This window comes from Callorhinus ursinus, unplaced genomic scaffold (assembly GCF_003265705.2).
Source record: "Callorhinus ursinus isolate GAN/ISIS: 27379988/994484 unplaced genomic scaffold, GSC_fseal_2.0 scaffold55, whole genome shotgun sequence".
NCBI lineage: Eukaryota > Metazoa > Chordata > Mammalia > Carnivora > Otariidae > Callorhinus > Callorhinus ursinus.
Genome location: NW_027397117.1, coordinates 7,429,689 through 7,446,715, shown reverse-complemented (window position 1 = coordinate 7,446,715; position 17,027 = coordinate 7,429,689). Strand labels below are relative to the sequence as shown.

At 47.1% G+C, this 17,027-nt stretch overlaps 1 protein-coding gene across 1 annotated transcript in view; it reads right to left on the bottom strand.

Moving 5' to 3' along the window:
• Nucleotides 1–4,903: 4,903 nt before the first annotated feature.
• Nucleotides 4,904–17,027, bottom strand: part of GALNT17 (polypeptide N-acetylgalactosaminyltransferase 17) — a 453,103-nt gene continuing 440,979 nt past the window's right edge. The window contains exons 10-11 of the mRNA XM_025864642.2: nucleotides 7,134–7,301; nucleotides 4,904–6,464 (exon numbers count right to left, since the gene is read on the bottom strand). Of these exons, the coding sequence (XP_025720427.1) occupies nucleotides 6,336–6,464; nucleotides 7,134–7,301 (297 nt within the window). The 3' untranslated portion in view covers nucleotides 4,904–6,335. The remainder of the gene's footprint in view (nucleotides 6,465–7,133; nucleotides 7,302–17,027) is intronic.

Here is a 17,027-nt window from a genome sequence, read left to right as displayed (position 1 = left end):
CCCATCATAGGTCTGTGGGTACCACGGCCTTATCCAATTTGGCGGAATGCAAAGAGACGCAAACTGTGCCTGTCCAACTGAGGCTTTTCTTTTCTTTCTTTTTTTTAAGATTTTATTTTTTTGAGAGGGAGAGCGAACAGAACAAGCAGGGGAAATGGCAGGCAGAGGCAGAGGGAGAAGCAGGCTCCCCACTGAGCAAGGAGCCCGATGCGGGGCTCGATCCCAGGACCCCGGGATCATGACCTGAGCCGAAGGCAGATGCTTAACCAACTGAGCCACCCAGGAATCCCCTCCAACTGGAGCTTTACAGGCACCCGCAGGTTCTCTGACTCCTGCAGTTGCAAGACATCCATAACATTTTCAAATGTTGCGCCTTCCTTTTGCTAATTACCTAAAAACTAACATAAGCACATTCTGGATTAGCTGGATGATCAGGTGCACGCCCACTGTGAATTTGGGGCAGGGCTTTGAGTTGGTGTCACGACAGCGCCGGCACTAAAAAGTTCTACAGTAATTGTCCCAGGGGAAGGAGAAAAAAAGGAACGGAGATTTTAATATAAATGTGTTTGCCCCTCAGGAAAGCCAGGGGAACGTAGATTCCTGGCAAGCAGGGTCTCTGTCTGCTTCGCTCAGTGCTCTATCCTTAGCCGCATCCCGGACAAGCTGGGATGAATGCATGTTCTGCGTTGAATGAATGCATGGCAAGTAAATATTTCAAAAGCAGCTGGAGCGTAAAAAAGAGGAGAAAGGTTCGAGTTATCACAGGACACAGAAGAACCTCCACTAGGGCCACATTCAAAGCAGCAGGAACTTGGTGGAGGCAAGGGAGGCCGCCACCAGGTTGAATGAACGTTCACTTAAGTTTTATTGACTTGGTCGATTTGTTTGTATCGACTTGTAAATTTATTTTTATTTTATAGCGGTAATGGGTCCATGAGCAAAAGCCGTTTTATGTTTACACATATTTGAGAAACATGACAATAAAAGATAAATTAGGTCAACCCTGAGGGGCTGTGAGGATTTTTTTTTTTCTCAGAAGGATTCCGTCTATTAGTTTTCCTAAGAAGCAGTAGATACACATTTTTTTCACAATATGTGACCAATCCTGTGGCAAACGGGACGCGGCTTCCCTAGCCAAGACAGTTAACCATTTCGCCAGATGGCGGAGGACACTGTCTACTGATCAAAGGCTGCCAATGGTTGTTTTTCTCACCCTTATAACCCACAGTGTTACAACTTTAAGGCACACTGTGGATTTTAATGCACAGTTAATCTTATTTTCAGAGCTCGAGAGGGTGGGCGGTGGGAAGAGGTTACTGAGATTTGGCCTCTGCTTGGCTCACCAGCAGAAAGCGTTTTCTGCCCTAAGACAAGCTGTAGAGTGTATGAAGCAGATGCCAAGTGATTAAGGTAGGTGGGCATCCAATGAAAGAGTGAATGAGATGATATTTTGACCCTGGGGTATTAGGAAGCCTCTGACTCTTTATTAAGGATGATGACGATAACTGGCTAGGGCTGACAGTCTCCATGTTCTGCCACCATCCGCCACACCAATGATCCCTGCCTGGCTTGCTTAGTTCTTCAACTTGGCTCTTTGTGCCTGGGTGGTGTTGGAAGCCCAGGGCAACAGGCAGCTGATAAAATCAAGCTGGGAGCTGCACTTGCTCCTCAGCTGGAGCCTCGTGGGGGCAAGAACACTGAAATCTGTAAATACACCAAGATCCCCATTTATGCTGATAGGAGTAGACCCCATTTCAGGACTGCCCAGGCTCCAGGGGTGGGGAGACCCTATATATTGTATCTGTGTTCTTTCCAATATAAGCTTTAAGGGGTAAAGACTAAGATACTGATCGTGCACTTGCTCAATGAAGTTTAGCTCCTTCTTCCTTCCCCCCACCCCTTCTAAGGAGTCTGAAAAAGCAAACCAAAGGATAAGTGTCCAAAGGTGATTGTTGAACTGAACTGAAATGGGCCTCTGGAGTTTGGGGCCCACCTTGGAGCGCTATGCCCAGGTTTCGGGAACTTGCCTGATAAGTGAGAAAGCAGAGTGGCCGAGAGATTCAGATTCATGATTTGGGCAAGAGGAAAGGCAATGGATTAGGAGCTGATGACCTGGGGCCGATCTGGAGCGAGGGGAGGTTGCCTTTTAGTAGCAGCACCATTTATAATAGCCAAACTATGGAAGCAGCCAAGTGTTCATCCACAGATGCATGGATAAGGAAGCTGTGGTGGATATATACGATGGAATATTACTGAGCCATCAAAAAGAGGAAATCTTGTCATTTACAACAACACGGATGGAGCTAGAATATAATGCTGAGCGAAGTAAGTCAGAGAAAGACAAATACCATATGATTTCACCAATTGTGGAAGTTAAGAAACAAATGAGCGAAGGGGAAAAGAGAGAGAGAGGCAAACCAAGCAACAGACTCTTAACTATAGAGAACAAACTGATGGTTACCGGAGGGGAGGGGGGAGGGGGGATGGGGGAAACAGGTGATGGGGTTTAAGGAGCGCACTTGTCATGATGAGCACAGGGTGATGTATGGAAGTGTTCAATCACTACACTGTACACCTGACATGAATGTAACACTATTTGTTAACTACACGGGAATTAAACTAAAAACTTAATAAAAAACAAGCAAAAACAAGAGAGGTGACAATGAGCAGAGACTGGGAACCCGCAGCCAGGCACCTGTCAGCTTCCTGCTGGCCTGGGCCTCCTGGTTTCCTGCACAGGCTCCAGGCCCCTCCCAAGCCCACCCCCTGGGGGGCTGTCACGGGGGTTGGGGGGGGGGTTGGCGGGGCCGTCACTCGGAGTAGCAGTCCCAAGCAAAGTGGAAGGAGGGAAACAGCATGCAGATCAGGGACAACCCATGGGGCAGCCCTGGGAGAGCCGTCTGCTCTGCCCAAGCCTGACTTCGGCCCTTTGGGAAACCGGGATACTTCTCAAGAACGGCAGGAAGATGTTTCAGATGCACAGAAATGGCTTCAGGAAACCAAGCAAAAGGGCTCGGAGTGGGTTAAGATGGTGGCTTCTGGCCCAGGGTGTGCTTCCTCAGTCTTCCCTATTTCTCCTTCTCTGGCCACCAGAATAAGCATAAAGAAGGCATTTAAGAGAGAACACATACAGAATCAGAGAGATCGGCGGTGAGGTTTGGACATGTGTCAGGAACACCATCGGTGAGGTTTTCTGCCATAAATATGGAGAGGAGAAATGAGAGAAAAGAAGAAATAGTCACCAGATAGGGGAGTGGGGGTGCAGGGGAGGGGCTGGGGGGACAGAGCGCTGTCCAAGCTCAGCCCCCGCTGCAGCGTCCCCCCGGTGAGGGCAGGGAGTGATCTCCCCAGCTACAGATGGTGCCGACCACCACTGTTTGCTGAAGGAGTGTGAGATGCCCCTGGAACTCGACACTTGGAGCTCGCTGCCACTGTGAGGAGACATGGGGCCCTGGAGCTTCCAAATTCCAAGGACTGGGATGCAAGGCTCCCCAGGGCCCTGCTTCTTTTTTCTCTCCTCCCCCTTTGACTTTGTTCATTCCTTTTCTCTGCCTTGGCCCTCTTGGTCCGCCACCCCACCACCTTCAGGCCCACAGGGACCCTGTGGGGGGAAGAGGGTGCCGTCCTGGGATGCTGGCCTCGGGCTCTGGCCCGTCTCTCCAGGTAGCTGAGCCTCTGGGAAGTGGCTCAGGTGAGTGCCGACAGCAGATACCCATATGAACGCAGAGAGCCTCCCGTGGTCCTGAACCAGCCCCACCACCGTGCCCCCCCCCCACCGCCAACACACATCAGCAAGCAAACCCAAACATCCTGTCCTGCTGCATGGGACACTGAAGAAGGGTACTTCTCTCTCGCACGTTCCAGGATACTTGGTGCTATTCGTATTTCAGAGGTGCAGCTTGGAGTACGAAGGAGCCCCAGATGCAGTGAGTGTGCTGGAGCACTAGAGGGTGCGGGCTCCCACTCCATCAGAGAACCGAGCAGGTCTTGCCGCTTACTTTGGTTTGAGGCCATTGGGCCCCTTTCCTGTAGAATGAAGGATTCCACTGAGTACCTCACCAGGATTTGGGATCAAAACCTCAGCCAATGGTAAAACAGGATGATGCCTTCTTTGTACTTTTCCTTCAAGACCCACACAGAGGGAGAATGGTGCAGTCAGGGCGGGATTCCTTCCCAAGGCATCGTATCACAATAGTCTCTCAATGTCTCCCTTGACCCCCCTGGGAACGTGCAGACCTTAGCTCTTTTCACTTCATGGTGGCCCTGAGACTCTGATATTAAAGTCTGATGAGCTCCTTATTACCAAATGGCATCATTTTCCATCTCATGGACCCGGTTCTCATAGAACCCAGAAGAAAAATGGGAATGTCCATTGATATGCCTGTCTGTGTAACATCCAACAGGATCGACCTTGTTGGCCTCCTCAAAGGGAAGAGGGGTTGTCCTAGCTGAGGGGACCCCTGACCAGACCCATCTCCGTGACAGAAGGTCTGGCATCTTTAAGGATTTCACATTTCCATGATAAAAAGGGGCAGATGCTTCTGGCAGAGGCACCGTGGTTTTGAGAGGTATCAGCGGCTGCGTGGCATCGGGAGCGGGCAGATCAGGGCGACACGGCCAGGTCGCCTCAACCCTCCTCCTCTTTTCAGCTTCCTGTGCCAGCCTGACCCTCGTACGCTGGGGGCCACCAGGGGGTCAGTGAGTGAGTGCCAAATATCAAATTCTGTCCCCCTTTGGGGGAGGAAGTTGAGTCCAAGCGCAGGCTGGTTTTGTCTCAGCCTCTGCTCTGAGGGATGCTGCTCACAACGAGACCAAGCCCTCAAACGAAAGGCACCCTCTGCCATATTCCAGGAACTCCCCCGGAGCCCCGGGTTCTGGAGGAACCAAGAAGCAAGCAAGGCTGTTTTGGGAAGTGCTCACATGTATTTATTTCACAAGGGAGGAATGGGGCAGGGGGCGATCACCAGTAAGATGCCACCAAATGAGACACTGTGAACCCAAACTGGGTGACTACAGGGTTTGGTTCTGGGCAGGGCTTGGCCTTTGGGGATAGCATGAGGGACAGAGAGGGAACTGGCCAAAGGGACAGCCTTCCATCTGGGGCTCCACATGGGGCAAGTCTGGGCCACGTCCTCCTGGCCAAAGAAGCATGGCCAAGCCCCCCAGCTTCCTGCAGCCTTGTCCTGATCCAGGTGAGCAAGGAAACGACAAGCGCAAGGCCACACGCTGACATCTGCTCTATCACACACTCCTAGGCACACACCCAGACACCCTCATGCACGCGCACACACGCAGTCACGCACACCACACAGGCACACATACTCATGGGCATGCACACGCATCCATATATTAACTCTGATTTATAAGTGCACCCTAACCAGAGGGCAATCGAAAAAAATTATTACTCTTCAGAGAGGAATCGACTGCCTTCTCCCCTGTCAGCCAGCAGAGCATGGGGTGAAATGAGGTGAACACGGAGCATCCTCCAGGGTCCAGGCCCCCTCTGTTGTGCTGGCCTCAGTCCTTAAGCTCTGGGTGAGTCAGGGCTCCCTAGTCCCCGGGGCAGGGGGCAGGGCTGCACCGGCCTGGCTCCAGCCCCAGGGGCCCCCTCACAGCCACGACCTCCCTGTGTGCTCAGCCTCTCCGTCTCTGGCTTTCTGCAGACACGGAGTTGTCTCTCTGCAGCTGGCCCAGGAACACCGGAGCCTAGAGCCCCACGGGGTGACCATGGAAGCATTAACTCCTTCCAGGCCATCTTAGGGAGGGTCCAGAAAAGTCCAGGGCTGTCCATCTGATGGAAAGGTTGGGGGTGGAGGCTGCCTTGTAAATGGGCATCTGGGCAGAAGCAATGTCGAGGGACACAGAGTCTCAAGGGCCTCTTCCAAGAAGGGGGAGACAGGATGTGGCTGAGCACCACCCCCCAACTCTGTTGAGGCCTGGGGGTGGCATTCAGAAGCTGCTGCTGCAAGAGATGAGAAAGAGGGGCCCTGCGAGTCCCAGTCCTGCGAGTGGCTGGGGAGAGGACGCAGAGGACATGGGGGTTCACTCCATGGTACGCGGTCCGCATCCAGGTGGCAGAAGACACGGCTCCTGGGTTTCCAGAGGAGGGGTGCGGGGCTTTTCCAGGGAGCATAGGCTTCACGGCTGCTGAGCGCCAAAGGGGGGACACCAAGTCTCCACCTGGGGCCCCTGTGCTGCTCTGGAGAAGCCCCAGGAGGCCCGCTGAGCACCTGCTGGCTTCCTGCTGTCTCTCCGCCACTGTGGCTGGTCCAGAAGATGGGCAGACCCCGGGCCGGGGGCCAGGCTCTAGGGGCCCCTGCTCCCCCCCAACCCCGCTACTTGATCGAGTTCTTAATTGTCCACCTCTGTCCCGTGCAGCTACGGAGGATGAGATCGATGCCAGCCAGGCCCCGGTTCTCCACCTCTAGGCATCGCCCTGTGCCCTTATTCATGATGGCTCCATTCTGGGTAAAAGGAGGAGAGAGACAGAAAGACAGAGACATAATGAGACAGAGAGAGAGATACAGAGACAAAGAGAGACAGAGACAGATGGAGGTAGAGATACAGAGAAGAAGGTAGAGAGAGACAGAGGGACAAGAGAATGAGAGAAAGAAACGCAGAGAGACAGAAACGCAGAGAGAGACGGAAAAAGAGGTTTAACCACTATAGTGCCTGGCACATGGCCTCTCGTGGGGAGCGGTCCCACCAAAATTCTTTGCACAGGGGGAGGGATCAACAGAGCCCCCTCCAGAAACCCCAAAGTCAGAAAACGTTTCAGCTTCACCAAGTTTGAATGGCTGAACCAGGTGACAAGCACCGATGGGGGACGGTGTCCGAGTGGGGTCTGACTTTCTCCATCTTACTGACTACTTAGCAGATTTCAGGGAAATCACCGCACACTCCCCTCCCGAGGTTCGTCAGAGCCCAGCCTGCCTGGTGCTGCTGCAGGGACCTGGGAGACTGTCCCACCTGAAACCTTCCTCCGTTGATTGCCCCTGGACGTACTTTGGGTTCATGAGGCTGGCCCAGGGCTGGAGACCTTGGATGCGCTTTGCTGGGGAAGTGAGCTCCCCCCGTGGCCCGCGGCGGCCTCCCCTGCTCTGGGGTGCTGGCCCTTTCCCTGGGGCACTCACCTGGATGAAGTTCCAGCGCTTGTACAGGCTGCTCTTGACTTTGTCACAGTCGAGGAGCTGGGGCAGCCGACTCTTGGAGTTGTCCACCAGGCAGCGGGTGTCGGGGAGGAGTGTGGTGGTCCCCAGGGCACCCAGGTGCAGGAAGCCCTCCTTGGTGTAGCGGGCAAGCTGGGGAGAGAGCAGAGGAGAGGGTGGGGAGAGCTGACTCAGGTCTGCAGGGCTCACCCATGCGTCCCTGGCTTGCTAAGCCTGGATACAGCGTCCCCAGGGCCAGGCGTATTTCTTTCTAAGCATGTCCTCAGTCAGTGTTTCTGGACTGGGGGCTTCTGTCCAGCAACATGAGGGAGCAGAGGAATAAAGAAAAGAGCAGGACGTCTGATTTCTAAAGCTCGGCTCTGCTCCCAGCTGGCTGGGCAACCCTGAATAAGTCACTTAACCTCTCCCGAGTCTGCATTTCCACCTCATTTGTAAATTGGGATTAATTAATTAGTTCCACCCTGGTGTAAAGTACCCAAAGAGGCAGGTCACTGAAAAAGAAACAGATATATTAAAAAACATTAAACTTAACAGGTGTTAAAATAAATAAACTAAAACAGCAAGGTGATACCACACTGAAAGAAAAAATAAACCTATTCTCATATTGTCAAGGTTAGTATAAAATGGGCTGGAGTGGGGGAAAATTACAACCACCTTTCAAAAAGGGGATTTCAAAATATATTCTTTGTGCTTTAAAAATTTTTTTTTTCTCTTTTGACCCAATAAATCCACTTTTAGCAATTTATCCCAAGGTAACAATCAAAACCGGGAACACAAGTTAATGTATATAGGATATTCGCTGCAACGCTATTTATAATGATGAAAAAGCAGAAGCGTCCTAAAGGTGTACCACAGTCCTGGCACCTGCTTTCCGCTCCATGCACACCAACAAATGCTGGGGGATTGTGGGGGCACCGGGGTGGCTCAGTTGGTCAAGCGTCTGACTCTTGGTTTCGGCTCAGGTCATGATCTCAGGGTTGTGGGCTCGAGCCCTGGGTCGGGCTCCATGCTCAGCAGGGAGTCTGCTTGAGATTCTCTTTCTCTCTCCGCTGCCCCCCCCCCACTTCTGCTTGCTCTCTCCCTTCCCCTAAATAAATAAATAAAATCTTTCTTTTTTAAAGCCACATCCTTCATTCTTCCTTCTATACACCCTGGGCAGTAAGACTTCCGAAGCAATGTCCTTCAAGAAGTGAAGTCTGTTCCTCCATCCCCTGAGTATTGGTGACTTGCTTCGACCAATAGAATATAACGGAAGCAAAGATGTGCCAGTTCCCGGACCAGACCTTTAGCCTTGCGTGCTTCCACCTTCTTGCTCTTGGAGTCCTGTTGGCACCGTGGCAGTAAGCTCTGGATGGCCCAACCAACAGCCAGCCAACCACCAGACAAGTGGACGAGGTCATCCTAGATTAGGCAGCCCTCGGCTGACCTGCTAGCTGCCAAGAGATGTATGAATGAGTCCAGCTGAAATCAGCCGAGCCTGGTCCAGCTCACAGAACCACCCAGCTGATCTGGATAATGCATAACACATGCATATTGCTTTATGCCACTAAGTTTTTTGGGGGGATAGTTGTTATGCAGCAAGAGCTAATCGATACGGAGATGGTGCTGCCTACCAACTCTTCCCACAGCAGCACCCATGCTACTCAAGTGGCCTCCCTCTCCTGCCTGTCTGCGTTGTTTAGAATTCTGTTTTCCAACCTTCGAGCAAATGCATTCATCCGTCTTTCATACTCTTTTAGGGGCAGGGACTGTCTGTAATTAATTTCCTTCTTTGCTAGGAGAAAATCACAGACCAAGTGCTCAAAACGTGTTTGTGGATGAGCACATTATAAATGTGGTGAGCGACACCATTTAAAAGATGCAGCTACGTCCATTCATTTAAACTCCATAAGCGTGTTTTGAAGAGTTCTCTGTGCGACCAGCCTGGGAACCGGTTTCTGAGAATATGAGGACGTGACTGTGTTCCCACTGATAATTCCAGTGCGGGCTGGTGAAGGCAATGAGACAGGAAAGTACATGTCTCATTTTTGCTCTCACATCCTATGAGGTGGTGGGGGTAGGAGTGAAGATTATTAATATACAGCTAGTGCCAAATAAATTAAAACAAAAAATTACCAGCTTGCATGTATTAAAGGCACACCGCATCATTTCTAAGCATTGTACAGAGAATAAAGAATGTGATTTTTACAACTCAGTGAGGTAAGTTTCTATTACTCTCCCTGTTTTAAAGATGAAGAAACTGCGGTCTGAAGACATCTGGTCACCTGGCTGGGTCCTGGCCTCTCCCCTTGGGACCCTAGAGACCCACATGGTTGGCTGCCCTGGCCCAGCAGCTGAGCAGCAAAGGGGCCTCTGCCTACACGATCCTGGGCTTCTCCTGAGAGCCTGGGCATTTCTGGCCAGGAAAGAAGCCAGAAGGCAGCTCTGGGCCGCCAGTGCCTCTTCTCCAGGGGATAAGATTTTCTGCAGGGGTTCTCATTGCTGATGAAAACCACTCAGAAACCCTCTGCCTTCATCCCCAAAGGGGGGCCCACCTGCTCCCCTCTGAAACAAGTGACAGGGAGTCTATTAAGTGCCTTTGAGAGAGATGTGGTTAACATGTGCTTTAAACCCAAATTAGTTCCAAATCAGAGTGATTGTCAGAGGCAAAATGATAAGAAAATCAAAAGCCCTCCTTGCCCCTCCCTAAACAATGTCTCTCTGAATATACTCAAATTCACCAAATGCAAAGTGATGAATGACAGCAAGCTGCTTTTATGTTCAGGGGAAAGATATACACAGCTGCTTATTGAAATTATGAATCAATCTATTATCCAGCAGGCAAATGAACAGCGCTAAGAACATTAATTAACTGAGCATATCTGTGACCCAGATGTTTAAAGAGCGAAGCTAAATGCCACCGAGAGTCAGAGGCTCTCCTTTCTGAGGTCTGTGAGCAAAGGATGAGACCACAGCTACGAGGACCTGCAAAGCCAAGCACCAGCCCCAAGCTGTGCAGGCACTGGGGTGGGCAGGGAGGGTGGCGAGGCCCTACAGGATTTCCATTCTGGGGGAAGGTGCTTTCTCAAGCCCAAAACACATGCATAGGTTCTGCTGGCTTGGCCAAGGGGCCGGGGTCAGGGGAAGGGCGCTGTGGTCTGAAAGGATGGTGGGGCTAAAGTTACACCAACAGATGTCACACTGCTTCTCCCCCACAAGGCAGGAGGGTGGTGTGTGCGCAGACCTCATGCCAAGCACATCCCCCTTCTTGTGCCAGTCCTGGATCGCGAGTCTTTGTGGTGTCTTTGGACCACTGTCTGGTCCAGCTCTCCAGCTCCCCATCCCTGATACTCCTTCCTTAAGGACCTCTGCTTCCTGTCATCTGCACGTGCAACAGGCCTTCAAGGCTTTGCTCCAGGTGATTCCTTTAATGGCCTTCTTCTAGAACATTCTAGCTTCAACTTTCCTAGACTTCAGCACAATTCTTTCCATCCCACAGTGTCTTCTCTAACTCTTCCACCCCCCAACCCTCCACACCTCCTCTCAAGTCTTTGGTGCAACATGATCCATACGCTCTGGTGTCTCACTCCAAGGTGGTGTGGGAGTATCTCATTTCCTCTTGACCATTCTGGGCATCCACTGACTAAGTGATGGATATTTGGGTTTTTCCACTTTTTGGCTATTATGAATTATGCTGCTATGAACATTCATGTATAGGTTTTTGTGTAACATATGTTTTCAATTCTCTTAACTCTGTATCTAGAAGTAGAATTGCTAAGTGTTGGGTCATATGGTAAATCTGTGCTTAAATTTTTGAGGAGTGGCAAACTGTTGCAAAGCAGCTGCAGAGTTTACAGGCCCACCACCAATGAGCCAGGGTTCCAATTCATCCACATCCCCATAAACTCTTGTTATTGTGTTTTCCTTGCTTCTTTCTTTCTTTTTAGAAAAATTCTGGCCATTGACTGGGTGTGAAGTGGTATCTCATTGTAGTTTTGATTTGCATTTCCTTCATAACTAATGATGTTGAGCATCTTTTTATGTGATTTTGGCCACTTGTAGATCTTTGGAGAAATGTTAATTCAGATCTTTTGCCCATTTTTCAATTGGGCAAATTGTCTTTTTTATTGTTGAGTTGTAAGAGTTCTTTATATATTCTGTATGCTAGACCTTTTCAGATACATGTATGAATGGAGATATTTTCTTCCATTCTGTGGGTTGTTCTTTCACTTTCTTTTTTGTTTTATTTATTTATTTATTTTTTCACTTTCTTGAGAGTATTCTTTGAAGCACAAAAGTTTTTAATTTTGATGAAGTTCAACTTAACAATTTTTTTCTTTGATTACTTACGCGTTTGATGTCGTATCTAAGAAACCACTGCCAAATCCAAGGTCATGAAGATTTACCCATATGTCTTCTAAGAATTTTATAGTTTGAGCTCTTACATTTAGATCTTTGATCCTTTTTGAGTTAATTTTTATATATGATGTAAGGTATGGGTCTAAATTCCTTTTTTTTTTTTTAATGTGGACATTTGCTCTTCCAAGATTGTTTGTTGAAAAGACTTTTTCCCTATGAATTGTCTTCTCATCTTTGTTAAAAAACTGTAAATGTGGGATTTATTTCTGGAATCTGAATTCTATTCCATCGACCCATGTGCCTAACCTTCCGAGAGCACTACAATGTCTTGATTAGTACAGCTTTGTAGTAAGTTTAGGAATTGGAAGTGTGAGTCTTCTTTGTTTTTTTTCAATGTCCTTCTGGCTACTCTGGGTCCCTTGCATTTTCATATGAATTTTAGGATTATCTTTTCCATTTCTGCAAAAAAAGGCAGTTGGAATTTTGATAGGTACTGCATTGAATCTACAGATCAAGTCAGGGAGGACTGCCATTAACAGCAGTGAGTCTTCTGATCAGGGAACGTAGGATGTATTTTTTTTTATTTAGGTCTTTCATTTGTTTCAACAATGTTTGTAGTTTTCAGTGTATGAGTCTTTCTCCCCCACAGGGGAAGTGTATATACTTCTTTGGTTAAATTTATTCCCAAGTATTTTACCTTTTTTGACTCTACTCCAAATGGTATTGTTTTACTTTCCTTTTCAGAATGTCCACTGGTAGTGCAAGCAGTATCTTTAAGACATTTCTGTGAACCATGAGCTGCCACCCTGGTACCTTACGGTCACTCAGAACAGCAGGCTCTGCAAGTCCCCTTAGTTCCTTCTTCCCCAGGGTTAGGGCCAGGTGCTGACTGCCCCGCACCCAACGCAGACCCATATTGCAACGGTGCCTGGACCTCGCCGCAAGTCTCTCATCATTTCATTCGCCTCCTGTGTTCTGCCAGCCAACACCCTTCCCACCTGCAGCAGGGTCTAGATTTTTAAAATGTGCCCTTCATCCTAATCCCTAGTTTTGTGTCCTGGACCCTCACTGCCCTAGGGAATCTTGCCTCCCGTTTTGTTGAGAAGGTATCTTCCCTACCCCTCAAAACCTGTCTTCCTTCACATTTGTTCACTTTTTTCAGTTCTGTCTCCTCTTCACACCATAGATACTTTAGTCATTATTTTCCCCTTCTCCTTCATCTCTTCCAAGCTACAAACATAACCAGATCTTTATGCCCAGAAATCTCCAGCCACAGATCTCATGACCTCCTTGTTTTGTCCTTGGTTTCCCATTCTCTTTTCTTAGTGCTTTGTAGTTTGGCTTCTACCAGCACTCTTCACTGACATACATTGCTCTCTTGAAGGTCAACAGGATCCATTAATTATCAACTTCAATTGTTTTTTCTTAGTTTTTATATGGGGCAATGATTGTGGGCCAGACGCTTTGCAGGGTGCAGGTGAAACCACCTCTTCTCTCTACATCCACTCTCCTGGAGAGCTTGCCATTCTGGGGGCTTTCAGTAGCATCTCTATGCTAACTTGGCTAATTGTGCCAAGTTTCTATCTCCAAACCAAACTTGATCCGCAATTCCAGATTTGTATATCCAACTCACTGCTGGACATACCACGTGGAGGTCTAGTAAGATTTCAGATTTACATAATCAAAACTGAATTCCTCCTCCCCTGTGTTCCCTATCTTTCCCCTCCACACTCACCCAACATTGGTTCCATCTTGGTAATGACAACTCCATTCTTCCAGTTGCTTAGGCCAAGCACTTTGGCTTCATCCTTTACTTGCTTCTTCCTCTGACCTGCCATATTCCCAACCCATTAGCAAACGACATTCAGATTTTACTCCACTGCTATCTCCTGGTTCCAAGCCACCTTCACCTCTTGACTAGATTAGTACAATGGTCTTCTAATTTGTCTTCCAGCTCCCACCCTTGCCTCCCTTGGTCTTTTTTTTTTTTTTCAATATGGCATTTAGAATGCCTTTAAAATATATGATATTAAAATATTATTATATTATTTAAAAATATGTTAATTAAAATTGGAGTCTGGTCATGCCATTCCTCTGTTCAACATCCTCCAAATGCTTCCCATTTTACTCAAAATAAAAGTCAAATTCTTACAATGGACCACAAGACTCAATGCAATCTAATAATAGCTGCCTGAGCTCAACTTCCACCACTATGCCCTTTGCTCACTCCACTCTGGCCACACTGGCCTCCTTGTTGGTCTGTGAACAGGCCACACTTGCTCCTGCTCAGAGTCTTCGCACTGGCTGTTCTCTCTTGAATGCTCTTTCCCTAATATTCCCTCACCTCTTCCAAGTTTCTGCTTAAAGGTCATCTTCTTGCCATCTTAAAATTTCACCTTCACCACATACTCCTTATCCCTTTTCTTGCTTTATATCCTTCCAAACACCTATTATCTCCTTATAGACTATACCTTCTCCTTATTTATAGAACTTGTTGTCTGGCTCCATCCACTAGAATGTGAGAGGCATGAGGCAGAAATGTTGTCTGTCTTTTTTTGTTCATGGTTCTATCCCTACCTCTTAGAAGGATGCCTGGAACATAGTAGGTGCTTGATAAATGCTGCTGACATCATGAGTACTTGCCTTCAAGGAGCTCACAGCTTACTTAGGGAGGAAGGCAAGTAAAGAGGAGAGGACAACAAAGTGTGAAATAATGTGATGAAATATACTAAGTGTGCTCTTCAAGTCAGAGCAGAAGGGGGCCTCTTCAGAAAAGGGAGGTCAGAGAAGGCTTCCAAGAAGTGGGGGCATTTGAGTGAAGCCTTGATGGAGTCAGCCAACCAAGTGAGGAGAGGACAGATCAGATCAGACACAGGGAGCACATGTCCAAAGGCCTAGAGACCAGAGGAAATGTGGTGTTTTGGGGGATCTGAGCATCATTCACCATGATGGAGTGTAATGGCTGTGATGGGGCAGAAGTGGGGAGGAGGGGTACAGTGCAGATGAGACTGAACTATGTGGACACATCATGCTCAGGTATTGGGGCCTTTTTCATGAGGAGCCACCTGACTTTTAGGATGACCACACTGGCTGCTGAATGGACAATGAGTTGCAATGGGACATGATGAAGGTCTCAACTCAAGTGGTCACACTGAAAGAAGAGAGAAGATGACAGATGAGAGAGATGCATCCAAGCTAAGAAGGATTCTATCATCCTGGTGAGTTAAATCTTTTATTGTCATGAAATGAAACACTTCAATTTTAATAATCCATTTTGTGTGGAAGGCACTTGGTTTAATATTAATGTAGTTAACCTGGCATTCTGCTCTTTAGAATTTGCCTGCTGCACCCATTTCCATGCTTTTACTTTCAACATTTCTTTCTCCTTATGTTTTAGATGTGTCTCTTGGAAACAGAATACACCTGGATTTAAAAAAATTTAGGGTGACAATCTATGTTTTTTAGCCAAAATGTTCAGTCCCTTTGTTTTCATTGCATTTAATGATATATATGGACTTATTTCCATTTTCTTTGTGCTTTCTGTGTGTCCAGCCTTCTCTGTTTCCTTTTTCTCCTTTATTTGCCTTAGTTTGGTTTGATTTTTTTTTTGGAATGTTATTATATTTCATTGTTCTTCTCTACAGATTTGGAAATTCTATTTCATTTCTATTACTTTACTGTTCACTCTTGAAATTTAACAATTAGCAATTTAGCAGATTATTCAATTTCCCAATGTCTACTTCACTCAATAAAATTCAAGGACATTAGGACACTAAATCTGATCACCTTCTTTTCACTGTTTAGCCTTTGGTTATATTACCCTGCCCCAAATTAGACATTATTCTTATTACGTAAGAAACATGTCTTTGGATTTACTTATATGTTTATAAATTTCTTTGTTTATAATTCATTCTTTCCTCAAGACATTCTTCTGGGGTTATTTTCCTTCTTCTTGAAGTATATTCTTTAGAAGCTCCTTGGTGATTATCTGTCATGGTAAACCCTCCCAGATTCCATTTATCTGAAAATTTCTTGGAGTGACTTGTTATGCAGCAAAAGCTAACAGATATAACTGCTTCTTGTGCAACTAGAAAGAGTTTAAAATGGTATTTGTTGTAGTTGATCTAGAATCTAGTTATGCAATAGGGGGAAGACCCTTCAAAGTATCTAATCTGCTCTATTGCTGGAAGCTGTCTCCTCACCTTCTCTCCATATGCTCACTCACAAAATTATGGCCAAGCCACTGTCTGTGGAATTTGTCACCTCAGGACAATGTTGCCTAGGCAATCTTGCTAACAGCAGGAGAAGCATGGGTTCACACATCACGTGCTCCACTGAAGAGCCAATGGGTGAAGCTTCCTCCTCTGAGCTGATAACTGCTTAAAACTTGTTGACTCTCACTTCTCCGGTTATGGCCAAAGGACAACCAGTTCCTTATTATATACCCATACTCCTGATCTCTTCCCAGGCTCTAGGTTTGCAAACTTGGGTTACCTTCCCCCCTCTCTCTCCCCCATCCACAAAGCTACAAGTCTTCTAATTCCTGCTTCCATATGCCTCTCTCATATATTTCCTCCTAATCTCCCAGGTGAATTGTTACAGGAGCTTTGTAACTGGTCTTCCCACCTCCAGGCCTTCCCAGTTTCCATCTATCCTTCCCAATCCTGCAGGTTCAAATCATATCATTCCCTTCTTCAACCTTCATTTGCTCCATTACCCCCTGACTTAAGAATAAACTTATTTTTTTAATCATGATCTTCTACTATAGGTCCCCAACTTTAACTCTTGGTTTCTGATAGATGACTTGAGGTCTCTCAAAACCAGCCAGCTGTCTTCCCTGTGTAGAATACATCCCCACCCTACTCCTACCCTAGGTTACACAAAACCCCCACCCAGATGTGATCTCTTTCAACTTACATACTTGTGTAGTCTGTGACTTTCCTTGCTATAGGTTTTGTTGTTGTTGTTGTTGTTGTTGTTGCTGTTGTTTTAGGACAGTAGCATCCTACTCATTTTTATATAGCATAAGGAGTAAGAAAGTATCTTGCAAAAAGCAAATACTCTATAAATGCCTTTTGAATTGAATGGGATTATTCTAGGTTTGGCTGCTGGGCCCAAGAGGAGAAATGAATGTCATTATCCACAACCCTAATGCATTAGGAAAAAAAGCTCTGAGCTCAAATACAATTAATTCTCATTTAGCAGAAAAGAAGAATTTTCTATTTGAGATGATCTAAGAGGCACACACAACTATTAACCCACATTTAACAGCCTTGAGGGAAAACTAAAATATGCAGGTTATAGCCAAATAAACAAAAACCAGCCAAATGATTGTGGAATGACTCTGGGACACAGCAAAATCCATCAAATTGTCAATAAAATCATGGCTTGCAATTGCTTTCGTATTAAGGGTCTTTCTCATCACTTCAGAATCAGGCTTAGTCAGAAAACCACTGCTAAATGAAAAAATGCATTTTACCCTGTTTTACTCAGGACACAGAGAGATGGGGGTTCCATTGA